At 41.9% G+C, this 23720-nt stretch overlaps 3 protein-coding genes and 4 non-coding genes across 9 annotated transcripts in view; 6 read left to right on the forward strand and 1 right to left on the reverse strand.

Moving 5' to 3' along the window:
* Positions 1 to 780: 780 nt before the first annotated feature.
* On the forward strand, positions 781 to 5173 carry LOC114573402 (uncharacterized). 3 transcript variants are annotated; one of them, XM_028605589.1, is made up of 3 exons: positions 781 to 1339; positions 3379 to 3780; positions 3878 to 5173. In XM_028605589.1, the coding sequence occupies exons 2-3, from the start codon at positions 3740 to 3742 to the stop codon at positions 4554 to 4556; spliced, it is 720 nt and encodes a 239-aa protein (XP_028461390.1). In that variant the 5' UTR covers positions 781 to 1339; positions 3379 to 3739; the 3' UTR covers positions 4557 to 5173. The 3 variants fall into 3 exon arrangements, with proteins under 3 accessions (XP_028461390.1, XP_028461389.1, XP_028461391.1); XM_028605588.1 differs by lacking the exon at positions 781 to 1339 and adding an exon at positions 1360 to 1669 and having other exon boundaries at positions 3294 to 3780; XM_028605590.1 differs by lacking the exon at positions 781 to 1339 and adding an exon at positions 1360 to 1669.
* Positions 901 to 989, forward strand: trnay-gua (transfer RNA tyrosine (anticodon GUA)). Its single transcript is given in 2 exon segments — positions 901 to 937; positions 954 to 989. It is a non-coding gene; the product is annotated as a tRNA-Tyr (tRNA).
* Positions 1527 to 1599, forward strand: trnaa-agc (transfer RNA alanine (anticodon AGC)). Its single transcript has one exon. It is a non-coding gene; the product is annotated as a tRNA-Ala (tRNA).
* Positions 5174 to 6727: 1554 nt separating the features above from the next.
* On the forward strand, positions 6728 to 6800 carry trnaa-agc (transfer RNA alanine (anticodon AGC)). The gene has a single exon. It is a non-coding gene; the product is annotated as a tRNA-Ala (tRNA).
* Positions 6801 to 8018: 1218 nt separating this feature from the next.
* trnaa-agc (transfer RNA alanine (anticodon AGC)) lies at positions 8019 to 8091 on the forward strand. Its single transcript has one exon. It is a non-coding gene; the product is annotated as a tRNA-Ala (tRNA).
* A 338-nt stretch (positions 8092 to 8429) lies between these two features.
* ccdc25 (coiled-coil domain containing 25) lies at positions 8430 to 13256 on the reverse strand. The gene is made up of 9 exons (XM_028605591.1): positions 13079 to 13256; positions 12860 to 12907; positions 12639 to 12678; positions 12184 to 12235; positions 11403 to 11478; positions 11064 to 11167; positions 10100 to 10302; positions 9139 to 9184; positions 8430 to 8933 (listed from the first exon to the last, which is right to left on the reverse strand). Exons 1-9 carry the CDS (start codon positions 13101 to 13103, stop codon positions 8904 to 8906), a joined length of 624 nt encoding a protein of 207 aa, XP_028461392.1. The 5' UTR covers positions 13104 to 13256; the 3' UTR covers positions 8430 to 8903.
* A 965-nt stretch (positions 13257 to 14221) lies between these two features.
* The window catches only part of LOC114573218 (N-acetyltransferase ESCO2), a 10611-nt gene continuing 1112 nt past the window's right edge, over positions 14222 to 23720 (forward strand). Inside the window, exons 1-14 of the mRNA XM_028605245.1 lie at positions 14222 to 14376; positions 15192 to 15259; positions 15953 to 16089; positions 16267 to 16567; positions 16719 to 17025; positions 17580 to 17719; positions 17965 to 18076; positions 18298 to 18373; positions 18580 to 18622; positions 19856 to 19997; positions 20308 to 20439; positions 20812 to 20901; positions 21033 to 21176; positions 21959 to 22143. Coding sequence (XP_028461046.1) covers positions 15207 to 15259; positions 15953 to 16089; positions 16267 to 16567; positions 16719 to 17025; positions 17580 to 17719; positions 17965 to 18076; positions 18298 to 18373; positions 18580 to 18622; positions 19856 to 19997; positions 20308 to 20439; positions 20812 to 20901; positions 21033 to 21176; positions 21959 to 22143 — 1862 coding nt within the window. The 5' untranslated portion in view covers positions 14222 to 14376; positions 15192 to 15206. The remainder of the gene's footprint in view (positions 14377 to 15191; positions 15260 to 15952; positions 16090 to 16266; positions 16568 to 16718; positions 17026 to 17579; positions 17720 to 17964; positions 18077 to 18297; positions 18374 to 18579; positions 18623 to 19855; positions 19998 to 20307; positions 20440 to 20811; positions 20902 to 21032; positions 21177 to 21958; positions 22144 to 23720) is intronic.

Raw genomic sequence — 23720 nt, forward strand, 5'->3', positions numbered from 1 at the left:
CCCCCCCCAAATTGGTTATAGGTCATTTATTTTAACTGAACTTTGATCAGGGAATTTGCACCACTCAAGCACAATATAAACTAAGGCAGTGGTTCTCCAACTTCTTTCAGTAATGTACCCCCTTTGAGTTGTTTTTTTAAGCCAAGAATCCCCTGACCAACGCAAAACATATTTGTTAGAAAATAAATCTGTAAGGGTGCAATAAAGCGCTGTCAATGATAGAGTTAATAAACAACAATGTTGTAACTGAATATTTAAATGCTATAGTTCAAACGTTTAGAATCATCACTAAATGTCTTAATTATTATTATAATTATTTTATGAATTATGCATGACACATTTTTTAACTCACGTACCCCCTTGCAGTACTCTAAAGTACCCCTAGGGGTACGTGCACCCCCGTTTGAGACTATGGCATTGTCCTGGAATATTAGCGGATTTCATGACTTTAAATGTCTAGGTTTTTTGAAGAAAGCCGCTCGTTCGTATGCTCTAGGCCTAGGCGAATCACATCGCGAGTGCAATCAATATAATAACCAGTGGTGGGGCCTGTTCAATCTTTTGTCAGCAAAACAAATGTCTAAACGGTACAGATCAACTTGTCCGTGCGACGCTTCTGTCGCGTCGCGCTCCACTCTATTCCTATGAGTGACTTCAGCGCGCACGCGTTCCATACATACAAAGCAGTCCGGGAAGGCGGCGCTACATTTGAGAAAATGTAGCGCGTCAAAAAGCTGGCCGTACAAATGAGGGGAGGCGTCGCGACAGTCGCTTCGCAAAAGTGGATTTTTAGGCTGCAGGACAAGCGAATTGTTTCGAAACATCCGACCTCTGTGATTGTTAATTTGTCGATAATGAATGTGAGCTAGTTATTCGGGTTCTATTCAGACCATTTCAGCCCCTTCGATAGCTCAGTTGGTAGAGCGGAGGACTGTAGAGTGTAAACATAAGACATCCTTAGGTCGCTGGTTCAAATCCGGCTCGAAGGAGGTACATTTTCGTGTCGTAAACACTAGCGGAAGTAACTAGTCTGTGCTAGTGCTAGCAACACCTGTACCCTAGCTAGATAGCTTGAGTACCTGCGCAAAGTTAGCGGTTGGGTCCAGTGTTTTAGTGTTTTTAGACGCAAAGGGTATAACTGTTACATTGAAGATGACGTGTGTTGTGTTTTTCCTACAATAGTGCTTGTATATTTTGGCGACATCATTGTGTTAGATGTGGTGAACAATTCTAAAAACATTTAGCTAAATTTCCTAATCGGATAGGATAAGTAACGCTAACATAATTTAGCTAACAGACACCGGACCCCTCTTCATCCTGTGCTGATTCTTCACTCAAGGTAACGTTAGAAAACAATTTCCTGTAACCTTAAACTTATCTTTTACCTTCTAAATCTGGTGCATGATTTTATTGCTACAATACAGGTACGCTATTTATTGTTTTTCACTATTACAGTTAGAGATAAATTACTTTCATTGTGGAACATGTGCATTGATATAGTAACGTCAGGAAAAGGAGAGCTTCATGGGGGATTAGCTCAAATGGTAGAGCGCTCGCTTAGCATGCGAGAGGTAGCGGGATCGATGCCCGCATCCTCCAGTCCTCTTTTTACTTGGAAAAGGATGACTCCTCCAGACGACGTCAAGCCAAGATGATTGCTTTCCAGACGGTGAGTTCGTAGCTTTTTTGAGTGCTGGGCACAATACAGTTTTGTACAAAAACAACAATAACGGTGTTCATTTTAGGACATCCTCAGATCTCAGACTCAGGTGTCAGACTCAGACAAAACGGCGTCAGAAAAACCTCTATCAGTCTCATACAAAATGGTCTCAGAAAAACCTCTCTCATCCTCAGACAAAACTTTTTCAGAAAGAAAGTTGTCAGAGATCCCTTGAGGGATGGGTTAAATGCAGAGAATGAATTTCGCTACATGTACGTGTATGTGACAAATAAAGTACCTTACCTTACCTTAGAGATACCGTTGCCCAGATGAGGGAGCTGTTGACTAGCTTTCTGAATTAGCTAAAGCAGACAGCAGCTTTTACAGTGAATACACGGCATTTCGTGAACTTAATATTTTTTAAATCAAGCTTTATTGAAAGGAGTGGCTATACATCAGGAAACAAGAACCTCTACATCTTAAGAGTCTACGTTCATAAAGGAGCCAGGGGGGTTACTAAAGGAAAGAAATCAAAACAAAGCAAAAAACTTCATATAAATATTTTGTAAAGTTTACAGAGGTCATATGATCTAACAGCTTTTTTGTTTGTACATTCAGATATGGAAAACATGTATTGTTTTAATATTGGAAGCCAGCTCCAAAAAGCTTGTCTTCTTTTTCAAAAACTTTGACTTATGTAAATACAATTTGGTTAAAATAATTATTAAATTTAGACTTAGACTTCTTTTTATTGATCCTTTTGGGATGACTCCCGCAAGGAAATTAGATTTCCAGCAGCAGATTTTAGCATCTTACAAAACACTTTAAATAGAAAAAAAATACAGTATAAGAATAATAATAATGATAATGATATTTATTTGTTGACGCGTTGTTGACAACTGATGGACAGAAACATGGCCGACGATCGCTCAAATGTGTTGAAGGGTGAGAAACTTTTCCTAAATATCGGAAATTCACGCATGCATGTAATATATTTTGCCAACGTCAACAATGTCCATCCATCCATCCATCCATCTTCGTCCGCTTATCCGGTGTCGGGTCGCGGGGGGAGCAGCTCCAGCAGGGGACCCCAAACTTCCCTTTCCCGAGCAACATTAACAACAATGCACGTCAACAATGTGCTGTCGATTTAGGTTGTTATTGTGGCCTCCATGTTTTCACACACCTGATGCTCTAGGCTACGCCCAACTGTTGGTGGCAGCCAGTCATGCAACAAGTTGTTATGCCAAACGCCAATATATAGCCACGTCATATAGCATTGTGGGGGATTAGCTCAAATGGTAGAGTGCTCGCTGTGCAAAGCAAAATACAGGTGTGGCATATGACACAAATGCAGATATTGTGAAAATGTTTAGTGACAACACTAAGAAATATTACTTTGTGGAAAATTTCTATTTTTTTTTTTTTCACAATACAGAATTATATCACATCAACCAGAATGCATTCTTTGAGTGCGTTTCTTCAAAAAAAGTGTCCACCGGGTTCTTTGCTTCTTAACACTTGTAGCATTTCTTTGCTTTTATGGCATATTACTATCAAATGCAACAGTCAACCTAATATTGTTTTACTGTCTGTTTGCTTCATTTCTCTTTCATTACCTCTGTGCTTCTAGAGGCCTGTGCTGATCCCCCCCTCCAGGAGCGATATCAGGTCTCGTTGTTCATCAGCCACCAGCTGAGCTTCCCAGTCACTGGAAGGATCAGCTTCCACCTTCCCAGCAGGAGTGGATTCGTCACGTATTCTTCAAGGCCAACCCACGAACCGGCAAGCCAGAGCTAGTGGCCCAGCTGAAACTTTGGTGGTATCCTCCTCCGCCCCTCCTCATTCACACCCAGCCTCCCGCCTCACCTGACCACTTCTTCTGGCGGCCGCTGTTCTTATGGATGCCCAATAAGATGTGGCTGTTTCCTTTTGTCTGTTCCTCAAGCCTGTGGCAAGCACCGACTAACAGCAGCAGGACCGTACCGAGACAGTGACCTTGCCACAGAGTACCTGGAGTGCAAACGCTGCTCAAAAAAGAATCCTTCTTGGTCCGAGGACATGTAAGGACAGCTGGATATGGATCACCGCAGCCAGTTTCCAGCTTTGCTAACATACAGGTAATTCATAATGAATGTCAATTATTAGGTGCTTTTATTTGTGTTTTTTTTTGTGTTTTTTTTATTTTTTTTAGACATTACACTCTTCTTTCCTCAGATACTCATGTGACATCCGGGTGCTGAGAACGATGAGGGAGAGGACAATGGGCAACAGTGTGACTCAGCTGTACAAAAAGCTGCTGGAACAACACAGCCAAGCATGGACGCAGCGTGTCCTGCAGTACCTGACAGCTTGTGAACCATTCACAAAGTTTTCTGTTGTGCGTCCCGCTGCATTCGCGGAGCCTCCCCTCTCACCTGTCCTTCCCAAGCCAAAGTGGCTGTTAGCGGTGTATGCCAGGGATGTTCTAGGAGGACTGCATGAGGTGGAGGCCAAAATAACCTCCATTATTGGCTCTGTCCTCAAGATGGACTCCACTAAAAAAGTCACCAAGAAACTTGCTGGTGCTGCTGCAGGTGCAGCTGCCTGGTGCACTAATGTGGGAAACGAGCACGGTCAAGTTCTTGTCTCGGTCCTGACAGCTGGTGAGGGACGTTACACGGGCACCCGCTGTAACCAGGTACTTGATGAGGGCCGGGGCCTCCTTGCTCTGGTCCTCATAAACTTCCTTCATGGAGAGGCCCTGGAATTCTCCGAACTCCACCATCAAACAGCCTTCGTCTCCAGTTTCCCGCGCTTTAGCCTGCGTTTCCTGCTTCTTTCTAAACTTCTCCAGTTCCTCGGTCATCTCTCTGATTTGAGATGTGTACTGCAGGAACAGCTGTTTATTCTCTGACAGAGGGGCTGCCTGAGCTCTTTCCTTTTGAAATATGATGCACTAAATACAGTGCATAGCCAAGACTGTTCTCCAGGAGCCATCTAAATATCTGGCCCTGGTACACACCAAACTGAAGCTTGCAGTGAGCCAGGGCTAAAAACTCATCAGTGGGGTCTCCACCGTGGCACAGTGACAAAAGTACTGGCTTCTGCCAGCACCTCCTCTTTGGGTTTAGCCCTTCCAGACTTCACATTTTCAACCGCCTTTACCTCCTCCGACGGTGCCATGAGAAGTCTGGTTGACTTGGCTGACTGGCGGCGAAAAACTGGTTAGGCATACATTATCTGAATGAAAATAAGAAAAAGACTGTCACCATCTGAAAGATACCTGTATATTCAAATGTGTACATTCCAGTAGCCTAAATCATTATTTGTCTGTGGGGCAATTTATTTTTTTAAATGAGGGGAGGCAACCTCTGTTACAGTGATTATCTAACGTCACAACCCTATTGGACTACACTATCCCACCCATACTATTCTATTTATTTACAGATGTACATACTTTACACCTATACGTAGCTATATTCTACTGCTCTTCATACTATTCATCGTGCACATACACTTATTCTTACTACTCTTATGTTACCACACTGCACATAGCTGTACATACTGTACATATCTGTCTATGGTTCATACAGAATATCCATATTTATTCTGTTTTTCTTATTATATATTCTGTTAATACAATGCATATATCTATCTCTGTATTATACTTACTACTAGTATAATGTCACTGCTACTACATTGCACATATCTGTACATGCTGTTCATACATTGTTCATATTACATAGCCATATTTATTTTGCTCTTATAACGCTGCACTATATTTCTTGTCATGTCTATGCACCACCTGTCTATACTTTGTATATCACGTTGCCATTTTCAGTTTTTTTGCACTTCTGGTTGGACCAAACTGCATTTCGTTGTCTTTGTACTTGAACTCTGCACAATAACAATAAAGTTGAATGTAATCTAATCTAAAACATCTGACGTCATCAAAACGAATGTGACTGAAACCGACTTTTTATCCCTATTAAATGAAAGCTATGCACATAGACATGTAAAACGATTATATACCGTCATTCATTAGTTGTCGTTATCAGCCGAATGTGTCTGATACACGAAAGCCGTTGGCTGCTAATGCTACTACCGTTTACAAGCTATCTGCAATGGCAACACCTAGCTAGGGGTGTCCGATAGTGGTAAAAATATCTTACCTTATGATGGATAAAAATTATGAAAACACCAACGCGACTGGCCAGTAACCGATCGCTGTCGTAGATAAGAAAAGCGGGAAAACCGACCGCTAAACGCTGAAAAAGTAATCCACACAGAGAAAGAACGTGATTGGTCAAAGGTGAGCCAGGGGAAGAACGTGATTGGTCAAAGGTGAGCGTGATTGGTCAAAAGTAAGCCTCAGGTGAGAAACATGATTGGCTAATGTGGGCTGACTTTGGGCTAACATTAAGCGGGATCGATGCCTGCATCCTCCAATAATATTTGTTTTTCACATGACAGGACAAACAAGATGGAGCACTCTTACCGTGCGTTCATGCCTTCTTATATACTGTCTATGGTTCCTGCATGGCATGGATGTATCAAGAGAACGGTTCATGGGCATCGGAAAAAACATTTTCACTTCATGTGGGAATCAGAGGTGGGAAACTGGGGCTACATTTTGCTAACAGAGTTTCCCAGTTGGTGACGCGTTGTTGGCAACTGATGGACAGAAACATGGCCGACGATCGTTCAAATGTGTTGAAGGGTGAGAAACCTTTTCTAAATATAGAAAATTCACGCATGCATGTAATATATTATGCCAACGTCCACAATGTGCTATCGATTTAGGTTGTTATTGTTATGTTTTCACACACCTGATGCTCTAGGCTACGCCCAACTGTTGGTGGCAGCCAGTCATGCAACAAGTTGTTATGCCAAACGCCAATATAACAGAAGAAACACGCATAGACAGTGAAGCCAAAGAAGCACATGAACGCTGGCAGTCGGAAAAACAACGTAATCACGGGGGCGGTCCATGAACGGATCACTAATACATCCCAGAGCTCTTTCCATGCACTGTACATTTGCGTTACGTAAAAAACTGACGTCTGGGCATCCATATAGCATCGTGGGGGATTAGCTCAAATGGTAGAGCGCTCGCTTAGCATGCGAGAGGTAGCGGGATCGATGCCCGCATCCTCCAAATCGTTTTTTTCTTTAATTGTAGACGGATATAGTGCAGCCTGAGGCATAAATGATAGCATAATGTTGCTAATATGCTCATATCATTCTCATCTCCTCATATAACAAAACTCTACGCCCAAAAGTGTATGAATTATCAACAAAGTCTCTAATTTATATTTCTAAAATGTGAATCCTGGTCCAGTATACTGCGTGTCTTAAACTGTACTTATTCAAGAATAAATTTCGTGTTTTTCTTTTATAAAGCAGGAGCTGAAAGATTAAGAAAAATGTTACTTTGCCTGCAGAGAATAAAAAATAGCCTAAATAAAATCAAGTTCTTCTATATGGTAGTATCAAGTGTCCTCACTAATTTCCAAATAGGAAAACCTCTGTGACTCACCATTTATTAGTATAAATGCAGTCGACTACCGATAGCAACGCAGTGCCCCAGAAAGTTTCACACTAATAAAAGCCCTATTTAATTGTCTAATTATTCATCCATCTACCGAGATCAATACAATACAGCAATTCTACAGAGTTTTAGGTAGAAAAAGAATAAAGGGGAACGTGTTTTTTTTTAATTTTATTTCAAATGACTGCAGGATATGTAGTCCTACTTACACAGCTACGATGAACTCAATCACAGAAGTTAACTCAAAAGTTAGTATGAAGACATTGTGTGAAACACCTTAACTTTTTATTTTACACTCAAAGCACCACATGGAACTGTCTTGAGAACCTTCTTACATTAAGCTGACAGCAGATCCTCAACAAAAAGAGGAATTCAGTCATTGTCAAACCAACACACGTCAGTGCCGCCTTAAAGAAACCTGAGTATCGGCATCTGCATTTTAGACCTGCAGATTTTCTTAATACAAATCAACAGGATGTATAGATGTGTTGATTTCGCCACCTACAGGAGAGAGAAAAAATAGCTGCTGTGATCTTACAATAACACTCGGATGAAAACTGCGTTTTTTTCTTTTTTAAAAACTACTGTTTGTTTTTAACAGTTTACATTGTAAACCTGCAAAATGCAAGAGTTTTGTTAACTACAGAACTGTATCTGCTGAATACTTGGTAGAGTAGTGTCAAAATTGCAGTAGTTGACTTTCCCTGCATGCAGACAGTGTACATAAATCAGCATGCATACATCTTAAGGTCTAAACTGATGCAGCCGTTACATCCTAATTTCATACTGCCGGTTGTGAAAGCAATGTACGGAAATGGGCCTCATGGGGGATTAGCTCAAATGGTAGAGCGCTCGCTTAGCATGCGAGAGGTAGCGGGATCGATGCCCGCATCCTCCACACAGTACTTTTTTTTTTTTTTTTTTTTTCTTTCCTACCACAACACAACCAACATTGAGATGCAGTTATTATCTCCTCCTCATTTTATACTGCAGGTCCAGTATTGAACGTGTGAGAGAACTGGCCCTATTTGACAAAAATAATTTTTTTTAAACTTAAGGCTCACTTACTGGAATTTTTAACTAAACTTTCAGTCGACTGTTAGATGTGTTAAAAAAAATACAAAAATACAATCTTTCAGAACTTGAGTGGCTCCAAACACTATGGTTCTGGAGTTGGATGATAGTGGCTGCGACTGGTTTATAGTGCTTTGTAAAATAATATAAAGGGCTTGTCAATGAACATCTATGACTGAATTTAATACGTTGAATTGTATTGAATAAAATTTGGCATGCAGAGAAATTAACACATAAAGAAAGTGAACAGAAGGGTTTGCAGAGTATTAAAAACAACCCAACGCTAGTTATATCATATATCATACATCAGCGAAAACACAGTTATGCTATTGAGTGTTTCCCCCCCCCCCAAAATTATCCTCAGCATTCTTGTTGTCCTGTGTTTTTTTTCTCCACAGTCCCTTGATGAAGAAGCCAGGCAGCTTGGTTTGGTTTGAAGGAAGTGTCTGCACGTGGAATAAATTCCCAGCGCTGTCCCCCATTGGCTCGCTTTCTGCTCCAAGTGTCCAAAAGCATTTGTCTCTGTTGTTTCTTTTAATGTCAGTGCAGAGTTGGAGCGAGCAGAGCAGCAGGGCAGCATCCTGATGGCAGGTTAGAGTGGTGGAGGGTGGGGGGGTTCGGTCTGCTGTTCACCTCTCACATGAAGTCGTCCGAATCATTACCGTCCTGCAAACGACAGGCAGTGAAGCTCAAGTCAATGTGGTGTGAATGAAGTGGGGTGACGCCCCAACTGTGACTTCTCCGTATGATCTCGGAACTCTTTATAATCATAGCTCGGCCGTGGCCCGAACACAATCAAACACACCAGATCCCCTGAACGTCCCTTTCCCGGGAATTCACAAAATATTGATTCATATTTTTTTGTCCTCACCTCATTAGTCTTCATATTTTCACACTTCATCAGTGCAGTGTAGCTCCTGGGGAAGGAAACCAAAGCACAACAAGTTGATACATTTAGAGGGGATTTAATACAAACTCTTTAAGTATGCAGAATGGTTAGAGCTGGGCAATATATTAATATTATATCGATATCGTGATAGGAGACTAGATATCGTCTTAGATTTTGGATATCGTAATATGGTGATATGACGTAAGTGTTGTCTTTTACTGGTTTTAAAGGCTGCATTACAGTAAAGTGATGTACTTTTCTGAACTTACCAGATTGTTCTAGCTGTTCTGTTATTTGCCTTTTTCGCACTTAGACATTATGTCCACATTACTGATGATTATTTATCTAAAATCTAAGTGTGAAGATATTTTGTTAAAGCACCAATTGTCAACCCTAGAATGCCCTAGAACCCCGCAATATCGATATCGAGGTATTTGGTCAAGAATATTGTGATATCTGATTTTCTCCATATCGCCCAGCCCTAAGTATGGCTCTAAATGATTGGCTTTAGTAGCAGTAATTCAGAAGTCTCAGGATGTTCAGACAGTGTGAGGTGGCCATTATTTTACATGCTTTAGCAGAAGATCCCAGGAACTTCACTCAACATCAAACATTTCCACCCAAATGTTTCCCAAAAAGGTTTTTTTACTTCTTTAAATGTCACGTACTGTATAATGACAAGTAGTTATCTTTCCATCAGTGAATGTGAATCCTGCAGCGTGTTTAAGTATGTTGATGGTTGTTTTCAGTATTAAACTAATTGAAAGCTAGATTTGCCCCAGAATATACAGAGCAGTCTGATAAGAAAGTAAAAGCCACTTCAACTGTTGAAAGAAAAAAAAAAAAATAGAGCTATTTGACAATATTGTGATGTTTTCTTGTTCAATTCCAACTTTACTAAAACAATGCCATGGGGAGAAAAACAGAATAGCTGCAGACATACTTGAGTTCCTCCATCTCTTTCCTCATCCTCTGCTCTTCCTTCTCTTTCTTCTTCTGGTCTTGGAGCTGAGCTTTCTTCTCGTTCCTCTCCTCTCGGTCTCGCGACTCCTTCTCTGCCGCCAGGTCAGGGAAGCGTTCCACTTTGGTTTTCTCCAGACGGTTTACGATCTCATTGACCTTCTTCTCCACCGCCACGATCTTCACCTGCGAAAACACAGCGGCGAACATGACAACTAAGAGTGGTCTGTCAGTGGCGTTAACAGAGTCACGGTGAGGGCCGAGCATCGTTTGGATTTTAACTAGTCCGATTCCATTTCCGATTCTTCCTTTCGATTCTCGATTCCAATTCTTTGAGGGGTGGAGTTCAAAAGGGTCACATGCTTATTTCACAGATAAGAGGAAAATGTTATTATAATTCAATGGTCATGTACATTTTTACAGGGCTTTTTCAACTTAAAAAAAGCCACACAGAGCGCTGCTTACTGTGCTCCATGGCTGCAACCCAACAACAACAACAACAACAACAAGAGCCTGGAAGTACGGGGGTCGCTGCGGAAACAAAAACTTGCGCGTGTTAAATTTGGAACCGTTGATCGGATTCGAAACCAAATTTTCAAAACGATTCCAATAAGAAAACGACTGAATGGGTATCGTAATATTTGAAACGATTCCAAGTCGGAACCGTTTCTCGATGCCCAATCCTACTCACGGTGTGCAGTAGAAAAACAAAGACTCGTGATATTGGGCGACATAAATAAAATAGTCTTGACACTGCTCAGCAAAACCTGATATTGAGCAACAAGCTGTGAATTTCTCTTGGCTGCCATTCATATATGGAACTGTGGAAAAACTATTTCATCACAGCGAACATTAAGCCTTCACCGGGTGTAATCTAACTTTGTCTTAAACCCTTTTTTCCCCACATAAGTTTAAAAGGGTTTTCATTTCAGTGCTGGTCTACTGACCTCTTTCTGTCGAAAGAAGCCGATCTGTCCTACGTCCATGTCTCCAGTTTTCTTCAGGTTGGCCCACGGCGTGTAAACCACGTTAATGTTGTTCATCTTACAGCCTGGCAAAAGACAACACAGTTTAATTGATCATACACGGGTCACTCACAAAAAAACAGCAGAAGGCTTTGACAGGATGACTTCTCAGGACAGTTGTAGCATGCAGCTTTTCTTTTATACAGCAGATCTCATGCACTTTGATCAGCTGTGATAATCAAGGCTCTTCTTCTGAAACCCATCGCTCGTGGCTGAATCATTCTACAAATGACTTGACTTTATCATCAAGCACATCTTTACCTTGGATGCTGTTGTTTTTCACCAGCTGTGCACAGTCTATCAGCACCTCAGGGGGAATATCATCTATGGATTTACCCTAGAAAAGACACACAGTGATCAGCAGTGCACGTGTGCTCATGGATCGTTGAACAGTGTCTGAAACCCCTGACCCATCAGACAATTCTTTTTTTTTTTACTCTCCGAAGCTGACAATCTGACAATCCCGCCTTCTTTACGCAGCGATTGGTCGGTTATGCTCCTTTTCATTCTTTACTTCAGACTAACTGAAACAAAGTGTGGCACATGATCCCCATGTGTAGGATTCTTTGCATCTCACCACTCTCTTAGGACGACAGGCTTTTCACCTTGCCATTCTGAACTGGTGTAAACACTTTTGTCTCTAAACCAGTCAGTCAAACGGCATATCATACAAAGTTTGTTTCAAGCATATCCCGGCGGCCTCAATGTTACATTTGATCTCGGACTTCTTCTACATTGCAGATTCCCAATGCATTAGACAACACATACATAGAAATGTAAGTTTTAGGGTTTTGAGAAAAAAGTTTAGTTTAGGTTCTCAAAGATCAGTCAACACGATCTGGCACCCTAAAAGCGGTTCTGGAAAATGTCTGCTGTATTCAACAGCTAAAATACATATTCCATCAACCTGAGCACCATTGTTGTCTCACTTGTGCCGTATTGCACAAGGCTACATATAAATTGACCTAAGAATGATCTTGATACCAACCAATACTTGTGTTCATGCAATTCAGTTTTTGGGGTTCATTGTTTGTCTCTTTACCTTTGGCAGTCTCAGATAAACGTGAGCCGAAGACAGTTTGTCCACGTGAAACCTGGACGTGGGAAAAGCAACAAGACAACAGTAACTCGTAATATTCAGATTGCTATTTCTGTTAATTGTGCTAACAAAATGTTTATTACAAGATATTAAACTACATCTGTTCAGCACTTTAAAGCTGTGGTAGGCACTTCATTTTGGCAGTCCTTTGGCAAAAACTACATAATAATCTTTCAGCATATTGTAATTCAAGTGGTCTGAGAGAAAACTACACTTCCGCACTTGGCTCCTAAATGTTTTCAGGATTTAGATAATGTAGCCTGTGAAAAAAGACTTTGGCCAATCACAGGCCATTTCAGAGAGAGAGAGTGTTCCTATTGGCTGCACGGACAGAGCTTCTTCTTTCTACCCACTGCACTGCAGCTTTAATTGTTAAACAAACACTTAAAAAGTCTTACCAGATGTCTTCAGGCCATCCATACTTTATTAGATCCTCATCTGCAAAAAACAAAATCAGCAAGTTAAGCGTTGATGTGGCATTATTTATGGCATATTACAAATAGTAGTTCAACAAAGTAATACAATAATCAGAGAGACAGCACAAGATTAAAGTTATACAGAAGAGCATCTAGTGTGTGAAAAAGGCTGCCTGTGTGTGACCTAACGATAACAAACTTACTTTCATATTTATCTTTTCCCATGTAGATTGTGTGGGGAGGGTTCACCACTGAGAGAGAAAAAACAAATCGAAAATGAATGGACGAAAACAGCAATACACGCGGGCACGAAGCACATACAAAACAAAGAGTCGCATTAAATGAGAAATAAAGCTTTAGGATACTGGCTAATCAGGGCTGCTAGCTAACAGTACTGCTAGCTCAGCTGTGGTTTTACTCACCGGCACTTGTGAAGTAAAACACCATTTTACGTGGATTAAAACTCGCCACTAAAAATGAATTTTGAGTGTATATGGTTTGAAAGCTTATAGCTAATTATGAACACAAAGCAATATAAACAGCTGAGTGCCGAGTGATCGTTGCTGCTGTCACTTTTCGCATGTACAAGTTGACCCGGGAAGAAATATCTAGTTGCGCTAAGCTACAAAGATTTAGCATGTAACTAAAAGGAAGTACCCACAATTGTTTTACAAAATAAAAGCTTGACATAGTCCATACATTGGCCACTGTTCCCATCTGGAAGTTTAGAATATGAAAAGAGACAAACAAGACCCGGGACAGAGCCAGATGTTGTAAACATGGCATGCTCAGCCCAAACCTAGGAGATCAGGAAGCATAGAATAGAATATAAATTATTTATTTATTGTCATTGCACAACAAAGTACAACAAAATTAAGTAGCAAGACAGTGCAAGCGCACACATATAAAACAGAACTAGAAACAGAGAGACAAAAACAACAAAAACAGACAGGTGGCTGGCTGTTTTAAGTGCTTTATGGTGACATCAAAGATAATTTTCCACATTTTTGTACAATACAATTCCAAACAGGTTATTATAAGAACCAACTACCTGTACAGATTGACCTAAACTGCAATGATCTTTCACAACTGTGTTATGTTAAATCGGATATATACTGTATAATATATTGTATGTAATTATTTAATTGTATGGTAATTATCACTGTCATTGAGTGAAGATGAACTATTATCCCCTTTGGGATCACCATTATGTACATTACTGCCTAAAAGAGGCTCTTGACAACAATGATTTAAAAAAAAACAATAGAAAGATTGCAAATTTTGTACAAATAAAGTAAAATGTGTTTCACAAATGATAAAAATATACAGAAAAGAAATGCTTTGGCTATTAGTTTGTATGACTTTGCTTTGACGAGGACTTGAATATTGTACATATTAGATATTTTGATCCACACTCCATTACCGCCAGCACCAAATCGTTGTTTGCCACCGCCAGCGAACGTCAAAGTGGAAGAAGGAAATTATCTTTTATTTTGAAGGCAAAAACCAGAAGTCCCTCTTCTACGCTTTGACTGCATATTTCACTGTGGTAACTTGATAAAGAAAATATAGTGTTTCCGTTTCCGGTTCGGATGTGCAATTTTTTTTTTAGAGTCTGGCGCGCACTTCAAAACACAGAGAAGAAACGCGGGCAGAAGAAGCAGCGACTCAAACTTAATACCGACATTTATCGTTTTATGTAGCGACAGAACCGTGTTCGGTAAGAAACATTATATGTGGTTCATGGTTGTGTTTTAGCTGTTTGATACACTGCGTCTTTCTCTCCTAAAAGGCGTTTACGTAAAAGTAACGTTATATTAAGAAGCGTCCCGTTAAACAAGCGTCTGATCTTTAGATGTATTCATAAGGTTTAAAACGCAGATAAACATGGAAACAAACCGGTAAGATAGGATCTATATCGACACGTTAGCTAGTTTGTATCGAGGCAGTAACCTTTTTTGTACAAGCTAGCTTGTAATCCCGCCAATTATCCATTCATCTCCATTCTAGCTGTTAAATAAGCGCTGCGATAGCTAACATGTAACGCTACGCTAACGTTACGTTCATGTTGAGATACGTTCACATTTGTGCACAAACGAGATGATATTCGTTGTCGTTTCAGGCGATACGGTGAATTGAGAACGCAGACCAAGATCCAGATCAAGCTACCAATAACCTCTGTGTAACGTTAGCTAGTTGACCGGGTTGCGTTGCAGTCTGACCTTTCCCTGCGACCCCACAGGACTTTTTGTGGCACTGCGTAGGGCGGCTGTTATTGTTTAAAGAAAGCACTTTTAATTTCATAAGATTTCAAACTTACATTTAACAAATTATATTTTGTATTAATAGTTTATACTTGAACCATCTATTTATTTCCCTGCACATTCAGTATTACTATATGTAAGTTGTGAAATTACAAATATCTCCTAATTAGATGCTTCCCCCTTTTATTTTTAAGTGGAGCTGTCTTTGAGTAAGTAGTGATATTCCATGTTAACATGGAAGACTTGCTAATGTTACTGTGTTTGTGTGTAGGTGAGGTCTGTGAAAATGATTCCCACTACTACCAGGAAGAGAAAGCTCTCCTCTCTGGACACTGACAGGTGAGTTGTGAACACACTGAGTTTTGTCTGGCTATTGTACTCTCAAAATGTACTGTCCTTGTGCCACATGTCGTACATCAATACGTTCAGGTGGAACAAATAGGGCTAGGTATCAATGTCCGAAATCTGCTTTGAATAATTAGTCCGATATGTAATTTGGTTTACTTCATTCTGGTAGTAGTTCCTGATTTAAGTCAAAAGTTTGCCAAATTCTGACATTTTAGCCAACGCTAAGCAACTTTTTCTACAGCTGCCTGTTGTTGTGTGTGGCTTTTGTTTGTTAAATGAAACTTCGCTTTGATAATGGGACCAAACCTCTGTTGTCATATCGACATGCTAGTAAGGACAAATCTCAAACCGTTCTCAGTCCCAGCAACAGTAAACAGTTGTTGTTGTTGATAGACTGTGTATTTTCCTTAATCATATTTGAATTCTGTCATTTTCCTTGATTCATATTCATTAGAAGTATTCTGGCATAGACATTTCTGGTTTCATTTGGTTTAATATTTGCATCACCGTCTATGGCTCCATGCTGTATTTTTGTTGGTTTTACAATTTAACTTCAAATTACATGGGAGTTTCTTCTAATCAAAAGAGGTTTTCGTATGGGGAAATCTAGTGAAGGCTGTGTTAGATCTGTGGCTGTTTTGTCATGTCTCACTGTGACTTATCTTATGTTACTTTAACTAACAGAGCGAGGGAGGAGGTGTCCCCCGTGAAGAGGAGCTCCCCCAGTAAGCCCCAACAGCCTCCGACCAAGAAGAAGCCAGTCGGGCGTCTGCTCAAGGAGAACTGCCCCTCCCCACAGAAATCCCCACGTAGAGCAGCAGGTAGGGTGGACTAGTGAAGTAATTGGTTTAGGTCGTCATTTGGGGTCAGCACATTTGGCTTTTAAGTCTGAAACAATGGATTGAATTAGTAGAGTTAGGACATGTTGACCAATGACTCTTCTTCCTCCTTTTTTCCACATACTTTCTCTCACATACAGTATTTTTTTTTTTTTTTAGGCTCTCTGGTCAAATCACCTCCTACATCTCCATTCGAACCTTCCATGGTTACCAGCTCCTTCTATGGCCAGAAGAAGTCCATCTATCTCACTCCGCTAGAGAGGAAGGCGATAAAGGAGTCGCTGCCTCCTCGTCCTCTTCCCTCCCCTCCTTCCCAGGAGAAAAAAAAGAACAAGACGAAGGTTAGAGGAGGCAGTAAGAAGAGTAAGGTAGCTGCAGGGTCTGGTAAAGCGGGGAAGACGGCTGCCAAAACCAGTGCAACATCTTCAAAGATGATCCTGCTGCCCAAACTCAACAGCAGGTTTGTTTGTTGTCACAGCTGTTTTGTTTGTACTTCTGCGACTTTCTGACACCATGTTCTAGTTTCTTGGACACCATAGGCATTTTACTTTTTCCTCTTAAGTGTAGTTCCAGGTATAATTTATCTTTCAATCGGTTTTTGCAATCAACAGTGTCGCTGCTAAACCCGCGTCCACTACAACTGCTGCTCCCGCCAGCAGCACTAAGCCAGCAGAGGCCAAGAAAGCGATCACCATCACTTTCAGCAGCCTGAAGCCCAAACCAAAGATCTTTGTGGGAGCTGCTTTCTTCGGCACAGGGAAGAAACCTACATCCATGTACAAGAAATCTGCCCCAAAATGCTCAACCAGGCCAGCTTTAGTCCCAGTAAAACACAAAGCTGTCCCACCGCAGACAAAGAGTGAGAAACCAAAGCCAACTGCTCCGGTGGTGAACCAACGGCAGAAACATCCTGAAGAGGTGAGGGGGGGGAGCCATTCTATGTGTTTATTCTCTGCAGCCCAGAGGGGGAGTTTAAGGGGTCCTCGGGGAGGGGGGTTAAAGGTGCTCTAAGTGAATGTGACAAAAAAAAAAATTGTCACATACAGCAAACATCTCCTCATTATCTGCTAGCTGCCGGTGCCCTGAACACACTGTAAAAAACGCGGTATCTGTAGACAGCCCAGGCTCCACAAACGGCAACAAAACCAAACTGTGCCGACCTGCACCACCAAACATAACAAACAGTGTTCCAGCCAATAACCGACCAGAAGGATTTGGGGGTTGGGGGGGTTAGTGAGGAGGAGGAGGAGGAGGAGGAGGAGGAGGAGGAGGAGGAGGAGGAGGAGGAGGAGGAGGAGGAGGAGGAGGAGGAGGAGGAGGAGGAGGAGGAGGCCTCCGTTTTACTTGTATAATACTTTGAACGTCAACAAGAAGTGACGTCACCCAACATCGCTTAGAGCACCTTTTTAATTCCCTCTAACAACCATCACTGTAATGTTCTGATGTTATGTCGTCGTGGTTGCTGCCTGCAGACTGCTGTCCAGCCGGCCGATGTGGCGGAGAAGCAGCCGGGCGCCAAGCAGAGAACAAAGTTTGATCTGTCGGACTGGATGGACACGGCAGACTTGATGGGCTCGGATAACGAGCAGCCTGAGACTCCGCAGCCATTCAGGTGCTCTGCTGTGTACAAGTTCAGCCGCCCTCTGAATCTGAGAGAAGGAATTGTTCCGACCTTTAGATGAAACTTAACGTTACGTGACACATTTCTGGACGTCTTTAAGAGACAAAAAGACAATATTTAATTTGGGTGTCCTGTGTACGAATTTGTTACTAAACTTTGGTGTGTGTGGAGCAATTGTTCATTGTTCCGGGTCGTCAATAATCTTCTTCTTCTTCTTCTTCTTCTTCTTCTTGCAGTTCTCCTAAAATGTTGTCGGAGAAATATGGGATTACCAAGGAGCTGACGATTGTGTTGTCAAGGACTCCAACAGCGAGTCCTGCATCCACAGCTGGATCCCTCAGTTCTCCGGTACAGCAGATGTGTATACACACACACACGTTCATATATAGGGTTTCATCTGGTCTGTAATATGTTTTTGAAATGTGATCATCTATCTTCAGTTTACCAAAGCATTGCTTTACTCTTAATCATCCCTAGACATTTTGTGGCTGAATATGTTGACCTCTAATTATTTAGCAAACCTTAATTTTCTAGGTTCTTGCTCATATTTTGAACTCTACTTCTTCCAGGATGATATTGGCTCTGAGCCCATGTTTTACCTGAGTGACCTAAGTCCCACCAGTGCTGCTGCCAGCCCACCCACAGGTACACAGACGCACACGGTTTTAAATGTTCCAGCATCCCAGTTCAGTAGCTTCTTCCACTTCACTGAAACGCTGACTCTAGCACAAATCAGATCGGCTTTATCCAGTCCACTCATTTTGTTTTGCTGTTCCAAACGTTTTAAAAATATCCCTCTTTTTTTTTTAAGCTTTATTTGAAACATTTTTTTTTATTTATTTTCTCCACAGACTCTGCAGCGGTGTATCCCATCTTTGGCTCTGCCTCCAAGAGGTGAGACGCTCGGTTTAGTCGTCAACAGTTAGAGCGACAGATTTCTCTCAACGAAACAAAATTGGGAAGTTGGCACTGTATTCCCAGCATATAAAAAGATAAAACTGTGAGGTTCTGACAAAAGAAGACGGAAACATTTCTTCCTACATGTTAACTCTTCAGTAAAAGACAAACGCAGCAGGGAGATGTGAAGCAAGAGCAATGTGACAAGATTTACAATTGGACTCTAGATAGCCCTGGTGTGAAGATACTGCTAATTCTCTCCCTCTTACTTTTTTGGAGTTAATATATAAATAGCTTTTGTGTATTTGATCACTTCTGTCACTTTGCATTAACCCTCTAAAGCGTGATTTCTCCACGCAGAGCTTTCGCCGTATCCTACATAAGTGGCCTTAGTTTATACTGCGCTGGTGTCTGTCAATCTCTTTAAGACAGTGTTTCTCAAATGGGGGTACGTGTCCCCCTAGGGGTACTCTGGAGGACTGCAGGGGGTACGCAACATTTTTTTGCTAAATGTTTTTCAGTTACAAGGCTGTAGTTACTAGTAGTACTGTCTTTTTTTCTATCCAAGTTTGTCGCTTGTTTTGACCTATTCTTGCCTTCCTTACTTTTTTCTGTCTTTTTTTTTTTTTTTTTTTTTTTCAAAGTTTTTTTTTTTTTTTTTTTTTTTTCAAAGTTTGTTTCTTATTTGAATTTTTTTGTGACTTTTGTCGCCCTCGTGTTTCCTTCCTTCCTTCTTTCTACAGGTTTTATTACTATTTTTGACCTATCCTATTCATTCGCATTTACATGTTTTGCAGGTACAAGGCTGTTTATCGCTGTATTGTTCTTCTTTATGTAGACTTTAAATTCACACCGGTCAGGGCTTTTTAAAAAAACTGTTCAAAGGGGGCACATTAATGGAAAAAAAGCTTGAGAACCACTGCTTTAACTTTAAGAGAATAGCAGGGCCGGGCGTGTGTGCGTGGGGAGTGTGTGGTAGACAAAGAGAGAGTGACGCTGATTAGCTTCGGAGCGATAAAGTGCCTCCCCTGTTATTTCTGACCACGGTGGGAAATCTGTAGCAGGAAAAGTTAAGCCTCTCCTTGATCTCATGTTGTTTATGGAGAAGGAGAACCAGGAAATGAGTCGTGGGGGGGGGAAACGCAACGCTACCAAGCCACGGCCGAGCGGCGTGCGAAGCATGAATCGAGCTTAACGCTACAGTATGTTCTGTTATTTGTTGTCACGCAGGTTCAAGAATGCCGCTTTGCAGCTGCCGGTGTCCTGCAGCTCCCCCTCTGGCCCGACACCATCCATACAGACTACTTCTGCAGTCAAAGAGCGACCTGTTCGCAGGAGGAAAGAGAAGCAGGATGACGACCAGCTCATCATCGTACGTTAATGCTTATGTTCGCAGGTGTGCCGGCTGGAGCGCTAGATTTTGGTACAAATTTGAGGCTTGCGTGTATCCGTGTACCCAGAATATATTTTCAAAGACTGATACAGATGTTTTGGATTGAAGCTTGTTACATTTTGCCTGTAAATATTGAATCTTACTGGGATTGTAATGCCAACTACAGTAGGTGCAAAAAAACTAAAGTGTGTCAGAAAGGAGGGAGATTATGAATGAGTAGGTCACTTATGTGTGTTTTTATCTTTCTGTGTGTTTTGACTTGAGTTTTTCTCTGCGTCTTCCCGATCAGGACGCAGGTCAGAAGCAGTTTGGAGCGATGACCTGCAGCTCCTGTGGGATGGTTTACAGCGCAGACAACCCAGAGGACCATTTCCAACACAACCAGTTCCACCAGCGCTTCCTTGAATCCATCAAATTTGTGGTAAAACGCCGTTGCCTCAATCTCTCTGAACTCTCTAGTACGGAGACACCTACGTGTAGAAGTGTACAGATGATCAATTTATGAAACCATATGACGTTCCAGTCGTTGTTTAATAATCCTGATTTAACAGCGCTATCATAGTCTAAGGACTACCTCCTTACCGAACTTGCACTACTTACTGTGCCTTCAGTCTTTTCCCCTTTTTTATTATTTACTAATTAATTTATTTATTTTTTTGACACTGAAATTATGAAGTGACTTGGTTTAATTTGAAGTATTTTGCAAAGATCTTCTGCCAAGGCTGTAGTTTGTTTCATGGGGGAGTTGTTGGCTTGTAACTGCAGCTTCTTCGGCTCTCTGTTGTCCTTCCAGGGCTGGAAGAAAGAGCGGGTGGTGGCTGAGTTCTGGGATGGGAAAATCCTCCTAGTCATGCCAGATGATCCCAAATACGCCATTAAAAAGGTGTGGCTTTACGCTTAAGCTCCTCTCTAACGTTGAACATGTGCTGTAAAGTATGTCTCCACTTTAGTCTGTAAGAATTAAAACCGGTAGCCGGTGTGAACGTCTTCCTCGTGATGTGCGTTTGTTTTCAGGCTGAGGACGTGCGGCGCGTCGCGGACAACGAGTTGGGCTTCCAGCAAGTGACTCTGAGCCGACCCACACAGGCCAAGACCTACCTGTTCATCAACACAGACCGCATGGTGGTGGGCTGCCTCGTCGCTGAGCCCATACGCCAGGTTGTGTGTGTGTGTGTGTGTGTGTGTGTGTGTGTGTGTGTGTGTGTGTGTTTTTTTGGTGTTTGTCCATCAAGACCTCATATTGCCATTTCTGACCTTTTTGCCACATGGCCTCTTAAAACAAGCAATGTCTACAGGTTGTGACAAGTTCAACCAAAAAGTCCAGTAATTGACAAGAAGGGGGAAAACTATAAAAACATTAAAAAAATTTTTTAGCAGAAATGTCTTGTTTCTAACGAACCTGCCTTCATAGACATGATGTTAGGGTCAACTGTTCTCTCTACTTTACATCAACTGCATGCATGTTATTATATATTTATGTATATGTCTTTTTAGCAGGTAAAGCCGATGCATCGATCGCATCATTCGTCCGCTTTGCTGTCACATGTCCTTCATGTTGCATTAAAAAAAGAGAACCTGAGATTTTACAAGCAGGAAAAGTTGATGCAAACGGCTCAAGTTTCAGATGTAGTCCAAAAAAACAGTTGTTCATTTTGTGTTGGGAATCTGCATGGGTGGCAGCTTCAACCAACTAATTCCCTGGATTAAAAACTCCAAAACAAACTGAGAAAAAGGGTTAGGGTTAGTAGCAGTGCCACGCATGTTGTTTCTCCTTTGCATCCTATTTATACAGGGAACTTAAACAAGCCTATTTCCCCTGCATGGATTGTCAGCTTATGTCACTTGGGCTCGTAGGTGTTGGGACTTGTATACCTAGACACTTGACAGTAAATTGCGCTTGTTGAGTGCCTTTTTGTTGACAATGTTTTTTGTCCCTGCAGGCGTACAGAGTGCTTGAGCAGCCGGACCGACACAAAGACATGACAAAGGACGACTTCATGGAGCGACACCGAGCCTGGTGCTGCTCCACTGTGCCAGAACAAGCTGTGTGTGGGATCAGTCGGATCTGGGTCTTCAGTCTGGCCCGGCGACAGGGCATCGCAACACGCATGCTGGACACAGTCAGGTACAAAGTCACACTCAACAAAAAAAAAAAAAAAAAAATTGTTTTCTTAATTTTGTTATATATTCTCTGTTTAGCCATTTGAAACTGTAATGTTTAGAAATTACCATAACAAAACATCAACTGTTTTTTTTTTTTTTTTTTTTTTTTTTTTTGTTAACATGGCTTTGTGGTCACTTCTAAACAATATTAGCCTAGAAATCTAGACTCCCCCTATCCATCCATCCATCTTCGTCCGCTTATCCGGTGTCGGGTCGCGGGGGGAGCAGTTCCAGCAGGGGACCCCAAACTTCCCTTTCCCGAGCAACATTAACCAGCTCCGACTGGGGGATCCCGAGGCGTTCCCAGGCCAGGTTGGAGATATAATCCCTCCACCTAGTCCTGGGTCTTCCCCGAGGCCTCCTCCCAGCTGGACGTGCCTGGAACACCTCCCTAGGGAGGCGCCCAGGGGGCATCCTTACCAGATGCCCGAACCACCTCAACTCCCCCTAGTGGCAGCAAATTTATTTGGCAGCCAGGGAGGGTCAAGGCACTCTCCGTAGACTTTCAAGCTGCAAAAACCAAACTCTAGTCAGGCCAATCACATCGTGTATAGAGTCGGTGGGCGGGGCTTATGGCTGCTGCTGCTGGGAACAGCGGACTTCTGGAAGACTTGGAGTTCAGCTTTTCTTTGATAAAAGAACAAAGAACGGCACAGAAATCATTCTTAAAAAAGGAAGATGTGTTCAGAGTTTTGCCGACCGGATACGGCAAAAGTTTAATCTATCAACTAGCTCCGCTACCTTCTTCGTTGCTCTGTGTCAGTACCCGATCTGTTCCACCTGCACAATCCGTTCTGCGCATGCGCAAGATGCTCACACATGTGCAGATGATAATACCGTTTTACGACCTGCCCGATCTGTTCCACGCTAGCCTCCACCCAAGCTAACGTTAGTTTAGCTAACAGCTAATTCGGCTAACCGCTAGCCGACAAATAACGCATGCGCAGAACGGATCGTGCAGTCAAAAATAACGTTAAGTCAAACATAATGGGAAAAGCAGGCTACCGCAAAATTAAGACTTTACAGTAACAATAAAGACAAGCATTGAGTGATTTGTATTTTAAATGAGCACAAGTAAAGCAGAACTGACGTAACAGCTGTTATATATGTTAACATTTGTTTTAAATTTTTATTTTGAGGGTCTTTTAAAAGTTTGCATGCTGTCTCAGCTAGCGGTTGGCCGAATGAACTGTTAGCTAAAGTAACGTTAGCTTCCCAGTGGAGGCTAACGGCAGACCGCTATAATCACCTAGCGGTCCGCCCGAATTAGCTATTAGCTAAACTAACGTTAGCTTCCCGGTGGAGGCTAGTGTGGGAACAGATCGGGTAGTGTCGTAAATCATCGTACCATAGCGCATGCGCGAACATCTTGCGCGGTTGGAACGGATCGGGTACTGACACTCTGCCTGGTTGTAGCGTTATCCTATTACGTGCAGAGGGAATTTGAAAGACAGCCGTTTATCCCGCCCCTCGGATCGAGCTCTGTCAATGGTGAGTTCCCAGACCCTACATCTGGATGTGGGTCTGGCTTGTCAGGCT

This window comes from Perca flavescens, chromosome 18 (genome assembly GCF_004354835.1).
Source record: "Perca flavescens isolate YP-PL-M2 chromosome 18, PFLA_1.0, whole genome shotgun sequence".
Classification (NCBI taxonomy): domain Eukaryota; kingdom Metazoa; phylum Chordata; class Actinopteri; order Perciformes; family Percidae; genus Perca; species Perca flavescens.

Excerpts from the sequence above, each read along its gene's own strand:
- LOC114573402 (XM_028605589.1), top strand. The coding sequence starts at position 3,740 with ATGGATCACCGCAGCCAGTTTCCAGCTTTGCTAACATACAG. Across the intron at positions 3,781-3,877 it reads CCAGCTTTGCTAACATACAG|ATACTCATGTGACATCCGGG; the intron begins GTAATTCATAAT and ends TTCTTTCCTCAG.
- ccdc25 (XM_028605591.1), bottom strand. The coding sequence starts at position 13,103 with ATGGTGTTTTACTTCACAAGTGCCG. Across the intron at positions 12,679-12,859 it reads GGGAAAAGATAAATATGAAA|ATGAGGATCTAATAAAGTAT; the intron begins GTAAGTTTGTTA and ends TGTTTTTTGCAG. Across the intron at positions 11,168-11,402 it reads GAAAAACAACAGCATCCAAG|GCTGTAAGATGAACAACATT; the intron begins GTAAAGATGTGC and ends GTCTTTTGCCAG.